Below are 10835 nucleotides of genomic sequence, written 5' to 3'. Positions count from 1 at the left end.
AACTATCAAGTAAGTTGCATGTATCATCTATGTTTGTAGTTTTTACACCCTTTTTAAATACTGTGTTTGTAGTTCTAATTTAATTCACACCCTTGCTTTTAAGTGCAGAACCATACAATTTGAATTTCTTCCAGATATACAATCCAAATAATGTTAAAATACTCATGATTACTTTTTTATTTATTTATTTATTTTTTTAAATACTATATAAGGAAGACAATATGCAAATTGGGACTAAGCACATGCTAATTACATGAACATGAATTTCCGAAAATATAAGTGCTATGTGTGTGTATTGCCTGTTAAGTTTTTGTCAGACTAAAACAAAATAGACCCTTTTCACAATGATGTCACCTATCAGTAGGCCCACACGGAATCTGCGAGCGCAGATTTTTAGCCCATAAATAATTCTGTTTATTTACTTGAGTAAATGTGTGTAAATCTATATTTATTCAGTATTTTAATTCATTACAGTAATATTATTGACTAATATGAAAATGTTCATCTGATTTATGTACATTGCAGTTTGTAAAGTCATATTTTCTGTGTTTTAGTAGATCTATTCCCTGCTGAAAAATCCAGCTTAAACCAGCATAGGCTGGTTGGCTGGTTTTAGCTGGTTGACCAGCCTGGTTTTAGAGGGGTTTTGGCCATTTCCACGCTGGTTTCCAGCCATTTCCAGCCTGGTCTTAGCTGGTCAAGCTGGAAAATGACCTGCAAAATCCAGCTAAAACCAGCTTGACCTGCCTGGTTTAAGCTGGACATAGCTGGTTTTGACTGGGCTCCCAGCCTGGCTAGGCTGGTCAAGCTGGTTTTAGCTGGTCATTTTCCAGCCTGACCATCTAAGACCAGGCTGGAAATGGCTGGAAACCAGCCTGGAAATGGCTAAAACCAGGCTGGTCAACCAGCCAACCAGCTTAGGCTGGTTTAAGCTCGTCTTTTCAGTAGGGATATGAGAGACTTGCTTTGTTTACCAAATAAAGTGAATCTAATTGGATTTGCATTTTAAACATTAAATAAAAGTTAAAAAGATATTATTTTTTATTATTTTATAAGGTTTTAGTTATGATACTCCCAAAAGTATTCCGCAGAAATCGGCAGATTTTTATTAAAATTCTCCGCAGAAATAGCAAAAAACGTCTGCAGATTCCGTCTGGCTCTACCTATCGGCAACGCAGTGTATTTTTAGTTACGGTTTACTCTTTAATAAATGGGAGACTTCTCTGGAAAATTTACAAAGAGAAAAATTAACACTGCACAATCTGATTTAAGACTGTTATTGGTATTGGGCATGTGTGCAAATGTTTCTCTTTCAATACTGAGCTGCTTTCTGAGTTTGAAAATAAATGATTCTTTAAGTTATTAAGAATAGGAATAAACTGTTGTTTATCAAGGAAAGAATATGTTTGCAACCTTTTCACTGATTAAGTTTATATCCTCAACAATGTTTTTTTTTTTTCACTTTGATGCTGCTCTGAATATAAAATTATATTATCTGTTATATGTAAATGTTCCAGCATGAGTATAATTCTTTATTAAATCTTCTCATGGTATGTCATCTATAAATGCAACCATCATTTATTATTTACTGATCGATTAATGTTTTGTTCCGTTTCTCCATTTGATTGTATGAATTATGTCCTACCGCCACCTTTTGGGTGGATTTAATTTGAAATCTGTACTACCTTTTAATTAATAACGTTACAAATAATTTGATAATACTGAATTAAAATGCAGTCGTCTTGGTGTTATTTTTGCAATTGTAAATTTTTATGATTTTGTTTGATTAGGAAGAGTCATACAACTTTGTTATTCTTTTATTTTCTATATTTTATTGCATTTTTTCCAGATAATATACAAACTTGAATATAAAAAATAGAAGTCCTATCAGCAACGAGATGACATGAAATATATAGCAACAAAAACAAGAAAACTGTAGAACTCTTAAATCAAACTTACACTTTTCTACCCCTTCTATGCACCTTCCCTCCCTTCTCCCTATTATCTGAGGCCTTCAATAAGTACGCAAAGATGAATCAAGACACAGATAGATAAATAATAAACCAACTGAAAAAAATTAATAAATATAATAAGTATGTGGGTAAATATAGAAGAAGAAAATGTTAACTTAACACTAAAAGTCTCTCTTTTTCCCTTTTGAAATTCTAGTCAGCAGGTCCTGAAATGTTAAGGTTCTCAATGACTGACAGCATGGGACTCCATGTTTTGTTAAAGGAGTTCAGTGATCCTTTAAAACAATGTCTCAGTTTCTCAAGATAGATGCAGTGTAGAACCTCTTTAATCCATTTTTCTGATGATGGAGGGGACACATGTTCCCATTTGAGGAGAATTGCAAGCAAGGCAGTAAAGGCAATGAAGCGGCATGTTGATGTTTGTGTAGTTGGGGTTAGAATATAACCAAAAAGGGCAGTCAGAGGGTCAGGCGTGATGATCACATTAAGAGCTTGAGAAATAATTCTAAAAATATTAGACCAATAGTTTGTTGATTTTGAACATGACCAAAACATGTGAAGGTAATCGACCGGTGACTGCTTACACATTGTTATTTTTTTCATTTAATTTGAATAATTGATAGACATAAATTATTTATGTTCATAAATAAAATACCCATATAGAACAAAAATGACAGAGAACTGAGCAGTAGAATGTGGCTAATATGAATGTGTTTGTGAGTCAGCTGTCCACTATAAACTGCCACAGTAAATCACCCATGGTTTTATTCATTTCTTATTCTTCAGGACACAAAATAAATAAATAGATCGAATATAGAAAAATGTTCAGCACCCGTGTAAACATCTGAAATCTTTATTTGACAAATACTGACAAGTAGTCTACATACCAACTTCATATGCAGTAAAGACAGCAACACAAAACAATACACTCCATTTAAAGTCCCATTTTCTTGGTTCAAGCGGAAATCTGTATGATCTAAGTTTTTTTTTTTTTTTATAAATGTCAGACATCTCGCCTTGACAATAACAACAACAAAAACAGTCGTAATCACAGTCAAACCATATCTGTAGTAAATATACAGCTGACTGGGTAAATTCCCAATGGGGATTTCTGTGTAGGCGGAAGTAACGATACACTGCATGGAGTGAAACCGGACATCGCGAGACGTCATGTGAAAAGGGTCTATTATGCACAAAAGGACTGTACGTTTGCAGGTCCTTAGTGTTTTTACATAATGACTTTGCCATCTATAGGCCTGGCATGCAATATTCAGCTGATTTTTGTGGATCAGATGATTGTGACTGACTGTTTGCAAAACGTTTTTAAAACACAAAGGAAATATGTTTCACTTTTTTTGCCTAATGATATTATTTTTTTAAATAAAAATGATTCTAAATGTAATTTCAGTTTAAAGATTCCCTTTTGTGGCCATTCTGGACACACATTTGTCTCTATATTCACATGCTTATTTTAGGAAAAGCTAGAAAACGGTTCACCATGGGCTGACTTCTGCCTCAGTGTATTAAACAATCCTATTTATATGTCAAGTATTTCCTGAACAGCTGTTCGTAATCTCTAAATGACTTCTCTAAGTGCTATTTAAAAACTTCTATCAACATCGAAGCACTTGTTTACTTCATGCTTTTCAGGCATTAGAGTAAGCCTTTACTGCAGTTAAGGCCTTAAATATTACTCAATGTGATCACAACAGTTCGTAGAAACCATCAGAAGGGCATCACCACACTCTGGCATCATTACGTCTGCGATTACTTCAGCTCCCTCTTGAACTTTGGTCATGAGCTAACAGTCAACAAAGACATAAATATCAAGAATGACGTGCTGGACAGCTGTAGTTTGAGATATTGTTAAGCAGACAAATAAGCTTTGGATGCTCAATGCAAACAGCTAGGAAGTGTCCGGAAAACTACTAAATTACATTATAAAGATGTTCCTAAAGAAACTATTGTCTTTTAATGCTGACAACAAATTGTTCACAATGTTTTTTAGCGATTTTATTGAAAGTATTGTGACTTTTTGTCTGTTAGAACTCAAATGCTTCTGAGGCCCAGAAGAGGTCACAGGGGATGGCGGGAACAAGAGCCAGTAAATTGTTGGGAACAAAATTAAAGAGGATTAAACAAAGCTAACATGATTGTCAATGATGAGAGGCACCTTTTATTATACATCTTTTAGGGCTGCACAATATATCATTTCAGCATCGATATCGCAATATTCGCAACGCAGGACATGCAATGTCAAGTTGGAATATGGTTGATCAGCATCACAGTTCAGGACATGGGATTTGTGCAGTCATCACAAATTTTAACCCTAAAAGAAATTGGATTTTCATTTGGATATGTTTTTAGGACCTAAAACTCGCCAGAATTAACTCTTAAAGGGGTGGACCAGAGTGTATTTTTAAGGCTTGGTTGTGTTTATAAGATGCAAAGCAATGTGTGCTCATGCTTCATTTGTAGAAAATCACGTTATTACTTTGATTATATACAGCTACTCAGCTAACATGACAACCACTGTTACATTTCCTAGTTCCTCTGAAAGGCCCGCCCTCAAGAGGCTCTGATTGGTCAGCTAACAAAATGTGCTGTGATTTGCGGATTGGCTCCACATCACCAGGAAGCATCTCTGTTATAACATTGCAGCACATTTGGCCACGCTCCTTTGCTGCATGGGGTGTATGTGCGTAACCTGAAGGGTTTATGATCTCATTAACCTGGACGTATTTTTTTGTAGTCCCCAAACTTTGTTCGCTGTAGGCTTTGCTAAGCTAACTCTGTAAAAGCCAATGGCTCCCTTTGCATTGAACGTTGAGCGTATTACATTTAGAGATGTTATGTTCACACAGCTACATTACACATCAATTAAAGTTGGTATGATATCGTAGTGGTCCACCCCTTCAATAATATACAAATACACTCAAAAACAAACTATTTAGTTATAATGAGCTGAACCAAAACAATTTTTGATATATATTTAAATAGTTTTATGTTCAATCTACTTAAATTTATATATAAAATGGTTTTAACTTAATCTATTTGTGTTGGGACAACATTAAAGAATTTGTGGAACCCAGCATTTTTTTTCTAAAGTGTACAGCAAGAGTGATTTATCTTAATTGTTGGATACTTATTTTTATACAGTGCTATATATTTTATGTGAAATTCTGAATAATAATTTATTTCTCCAAGAGTTGTTGGACATTTTTAATATATATATATATATATTTTTAGGGGTTTTCACCTTTATTTTGACAGGAAAGTAGAGATAATTGACAGGAAAGTGTGGGGAGCAGAGAGAGGGGAAGGATCGGCATAGGACCTTGAGGCGGGATTTGAACTCAGGTCGCCGTGAACACCGGAGTGCATGTGTCGGTGCACTTTCACTACACCATAGGCACCGACTGTTGTTGGACATTTTTATAAGAATTTGAAGGGGGGAGGGGGTGCCGTGTGGGTTAGGGGTTATTTAGAGGGGCATTTCTTTTTTCTCCGAGAGAAAAATTGCTCTCCAATTCTCCAATCTCTCATTTTGCTCTCCAGCTGTCTCCCTTCAATAATAATTTGCAGTTTACAAATGATAACCGTCACTATAAATCCAAAATTTTCCAATTGAAAATACAATTACAATTCATTTTAATTTTTTTTTTTCATAAAATAAATAAGAACTCCATTTACAATAAAAAGACATTTCAACGAATGCGCGTGTGCAGCATTAAACTTGAATAGTGACACCAATAAAGGGCAAACAACTTACGTTTCTATGTTAATCTCATGCATGTAAATTTAATTTAAAGTGTGGTGATGGCGAAAAGAAAATAAATCTATTATTTGACCTTTTGTTTTATTCATAGACTTATATTTGTTTATTTTTGAGTTAGTAGTAGCAATGGCTCTTAAAATGCATTTGCTAAAAAAATCAGAAATGGCTCTTTGCTGAAAAGGGTTTCCTACCCCTGCCTTAGTATTTATTAATGATTTTATGAATTTCTTTTTAATTTACTAGAGCTGTAATTTATTAAACTATGCTTGAGACACACCATAGGACAGTTTTGAGTTGTAAAAATGTAGTAACACATCAGTTTTTATAACAAGAGGTCCATGGAAAACCAAGAAATGGTTAACCACTGACTGTATGTAAATGATGTCATTACTAATTATAGTTATTTTCTTCATGTGTGACATTGAAAATCCAAAGTCACGTCAACAATCCGTTTATAACAAATAGTGTTGGGTAAAAAAGTAATATATACAATTTTAAGCCTATCTTGCTGTGCAAAAATAAGTTAAAGTAGTATTATTCAGTTACGTTTTAAGTGACTTAAGATTGTAATATTTTTTCCAACATTGATTAAAAACTGTTAGACGTCTATTACAGCAAATACTGCATTCAAATTTTGCAATGTTCCTCTATCCCACCACAAGAGGGCGCCATTGAAATGTATGGATATGTTGTGTTATTTCCATCTTGCTAAAGATGTAAACAGCATTGTCATCCGTTCTGTTCTTTGCTTTATAAATGTTTCAGTTTTTCCACCATGTGGGCTAACAAACAGTTCTGACATTATGAATAAAACATGCTTCCGACAATACGAAAATATCTATGAATTAAAGATGCAAAGAGGCTAGAAACATTTCATAATACAAAGCAGTTTATCTTAGAGCTGTCACGCAATCAACAAACCCCCTTCCATTAGAGTTTTATAGTGTGTAACTGGGGATTATTGTACCTAGCTTGTGAATGAGTGAGTAAATTTGCTTTAAGCCATTAGTATTTGCTGACCCAGATACATCAAAGACGCATTTCGTCATTGGTAACTCTTAAACTGATGTTTTTGCATCAAAAAATGCCAGAGATATTTAGATTAGCATCTTTTTAAACTACCATTAACCTATAACCCACGTCCAAAATCAGTATTCTCACACGGACTAATGGAAAGTCAAACACACACATTCTGTTTGTTTTATCAGCCAAATGTGTTGGATTTTATTTCAATTTGCTTATCAGACTGGCCTTTACCTAGGTTAAAGTGTTTTGGCTCGCCTGTATCTATAGGAACCAGCAGCCTTGAAAGCAGGGCAGGCCTCTTTTACCACTTGTAGGCGTGTTTTAGTAGCCCCTCTCTCCGCCTACAGCGCTGTTCTGTATAAAAGGCCAAGAGCCATTCATGTGTGTCACAAAGACAAGCTGGTCTAACAGGAGAGAGTCAGAGCCTGCTGCTTAGAGAGTCTCGACTATCAACCTGTAGACCTTGTTTAATGCAGCCTACAGAACAAGGACTAGTCTGAACAGACTCCACACTGAAAAACCAGATACCAAGGTAAGCAACATGCTATAGCAAGTGACACCAACCCTGTTCCTGGAGAGCTATGTTCCTGCAGAAATTAGCTCTGATCAAACACAACTGAACCAATTAATTAGGACTTGAAGCATCACTTTAATTACAGACAGGAATGTTTGGTCAGGGTTGCAGGTAGGTAGCTCTCCAGAAACAGGGTTGGTGACCCCTGGGCTATAAGATGCAAAATTGTGGATTGTTAATAAAGTTGACCAGTACTTATGCTGACTTCTAACTTGCAGAATCTTTCGCTTTTGCAGAGCTTCAACCCTGAGTTCAAACAAAATTCCCATGTGGGTGGTAGAGAAGATCCGTGTGTCGGTCGAAAGGACCAACCTGCCGCTTCCCATAACGGAATACAGCTTCAAACTCGGAGACATCATGTTCGGAGACAAGTCGTCCATTGACAAAGCCAAAAAAGTCTTGCTGTGTCCAAACATCATTACCCCGGACACCATCCCGGAGTTCTGCATTCCCCCGAAAATCTCAAGCCCAATAGAGGGGAAGAATATCGAACTGGGGAGGCCGACTCCTTGCATCCGAGTTTCTCCCTGTGAGAAAGGAAGTCCAAAGAGAGAGATTGTTTCCCGAGAGCTGACCAATAATCATATCATCCAGGTGGAGAGTGTCGATGATGGTCCGTATGACAATGGCTGTAGTGATGAAGAAACCACCAATGCTGATCCCCAAAGCCAGGCAGCACTTTCCCTACCACATTTAGCCAAAGCTCAAACCTGCTACGGCTTTTGCACCTTACTCGAAAGTCCCCACACCAGGAGAAAGGAGTCTCTTTTCCACAACGACCCAAACTCCAGTGGGATCCCTTTGGTTCTTCCAAGGAGTCGATCGAGCACTTGCTCCAAATCTTCCCTGTCTGCGTCCCCCTTGTTGCCGTCTTCATCCTCACCTTCGTCATTCAGCCTGAACTCTCTTACTTCAAGACTTTCACCTAAAGGGTTTACCCTGCACCGACAGGGAACTCTAGATAGCGATACTACTTCCTCGGCAGAGTCGTCTCCTTTTAGTTCACCTCTGCTGAACAGATGCCCACCGAAATCCTCTCTCCTCAAAGCACTTAATCATGAAAACCTACTTTATCGTAACCTCCGAAAAGCAGCCATGTCTAGAAACAATTCGCTGTCGACAGATGAGGGTAGCTCTACGGACAATAGTCCTAATATTATGAGGAGAGCTTCTGAAGGCCTCGTTGAGCCTCTCCCATGTGGTTTCGGCTTGGCACCTCCATCTATCTTTCCTATGGATTTGGTTTTGCACAGGGAGAGGGTGATGAAAGAGAATTTGGTGCCTGTTGGAAGGGAAGGAACCTTGCGATTGTCGGCAGAGTATTGTCCTGAAAACCAGAGGTTGCGTGTTCGCCTCATAAGTGCGGAAGGCCTGTACGCTCTATCGGTGGACCCTAAAAGCATTAACTGCAGTGTTAGCCTCTCTCTCATGCCTGGAAAAATCCAGAAACAGCGCAGCACAGTCATCAGAAAGAGTCGCAATCCGATCTTCAATGAGGACTTTTTTTTTGATGGTATAACCGAGGATGATCTCTGCCAGAGGTCGCTCCGATTTAAAGTTGTTAACAAGATGTCCACAATGAAAAGAGACTATATTTTGGGCAACTATGATCTTCCTCTCACTAGCATTGTCACATTGTAGTTTAAATTGCCTAATTTATTGTGTATGAATGTGAGTGCATGTGTTATGTGTATTACAAAATGTTATTTATTGCCAAATCTGTTTATTTGCCAAAGACGACTACTACTATTTTTATTAAACACCACCAACAATGAAAACTTTCTCAGTCTTGTGGTCTTTTGTTCCCAACAGGAAGCATTGTTTTTAAATATTCAGTCAACGAATGATCATTTATTCATGATGCAAGCAGCTGTGACTGTGAATCAAAGCTCAGGAGTCTTAAAAGGTTCCTCATTTCCGCAATGGCCTGCCTTTTTCCTTGTCTAATCTTGAGAAGCTTGATTGCCACTACACTGTGACGCATAGCCTTTTATAAGCACATAAATAAATGTAATATTCACATGCTGATAACTTGGGAGGAAACCCTGAACAATGACTCTTGTCAAAAGTTGATTATTTTTTCCATAACACAAGCATCACTTAAGTATTATTAGTAACGTGCAGGTTTTATAACAGCCCATCAGTATGGTCTGAAATGAAAACAGTAGCACTTTAAAGAAACACTCATTTTACGTCTCCCCTACAGTTAAACAGTTGAGTTTGACCATATTTTAATACATTCAGCTGATTTCTGGGAGCACTTTTAGCTTAGCATAGATCATTGAATCGGATTAGACCATTAGCATCCCACTCAAAAATCACCAAAGAGTTTGAATATTTTTCTTATTTAAATCTTGACTCTTCTGTAGGTACATTTGTGTGTTCATTATTTTGCCAATATAGTTCCTACCTATATCATAATGATCAACTCTTTGGTAATTTTTATTCGAGATGCTAATGGTCTAATCTGATTCAATGATCTATGCTAAGCTAAGCTAAAACCAGAGATCAGCTGAATGGATTCAAAAATGGTAAAACTCAGCTGTTTAACTCTAGGGGAGTTGTAAAATGGGCTTATGTTTTTTTTTTTTACTTTAATACCATGCTTCCTACAGTAAACTTTAAAGGGCACCAGGCCTATAGAGACGTCAGTAATACCTAAATGATAGGGCTCAGCATTCACTGGTCTTTCATTGTAGGAGGTAAATAATAACAAGTCAGGACTGATTGCAAAATAACTCACCTTCTCTGATTTCCTCTAAGCCTGTTGTTTCCTGCTGACCTTTGCAGGGATTATAAATACCCGGAGTAACTTGAGACAGAGACGGTTCATGCTCATCAAACCATCTGGATCTTTTCCCTCTCTATTTTTCAAACTGGCATGCTGGCTAGGCCAAAGATTGCCAACTAGACAAGTGTTGAGCATAATTAGAAGATGGGTTATGACTTCCCTTTCATCCAGAATCTAAAGCCATTTAATCCCACTTAAATTGATAAGGAAATAAAATGAAATTCTCTCAGTCCATCCAATATTTATATAATAAAGTATAATTTAGTGCTGTGCAATTAATCGAAAATCCGATTTAGATTTTGGCTTCTAACGTTTATGAAAAACCATTAATCGAGATAAACAACACAATCTCACGGCAATTCGTAACTTTTTGATTTAGTGACTAATTCGTACGAATTTGTACTATCTAATTCGTACAATTTAGTATGATTTGCTCATCCGCCAATGACGGTTGGGTGTAGGGGTGGGGTTAGGTGCCACGCCTCCTTTTAAAATCGTACAATTTCGTACGACTGAACTCGTACGAATTCGTACGAAATAGCCACTAAACTGTCAAAACGTAAAATACTTGCGTTTTCTCATGAGATCAGGCTGAGATAAACGATTATTCCATCATTTACCGCCCCTTTCCAGTTGTACACATTTGTTGCTCTTAAAAGCGCGAACGAGACCGCATGCGCGGCGCACACACAC

The 10835-nt window shown here is 37.0% G+C and overlaps 1 protein-coding gene across 1 annotated transcript; it reads left to right on the top strand.

Moving 5' to 3' along the window:
- Positions 1–7180: 7180 nt before the first annotated feature.
- c2cd4a (C2 calcium dependent domain containing 4A) lies at positions 7181–9111 on the top strand. Its single transcript, XM_056451890.1, has 2 exons — positions 7181–7309; positions 7588–9111. Exon 2 carries the CDS (start codon positions 7619–7621, stop codon positions 8990–8992), a length of 1374 nt encoding a protein of 457 aa, XP_056307865.1. The 5' UTR covers positions 7181–7309; positions 7588–7618; the 3' UTR covers positions 8993–9111.
- The last annotated feature ends 1724 nt before the right edge of the window (positions 9112–10835 follow it).

The sequence above is a fragment of the Danio aesculapii genome, chromosome 25 (genome assembly GCF_903798145.1).
Source record: "Danio aesculapii chromosome 25, fDanAes4.1, whole genome shotgun sequence".
Classification (NCBI taxonomy): domain Eukaryota; kingdom Metazoa; phylum Chordata; class Actinopteri; order Cypriniformes; family Danionidae; genus Danio; species Danio aesculapii.
This window is presented reverse-complemented; position numbering and strand designations above follow the sequence as displayed.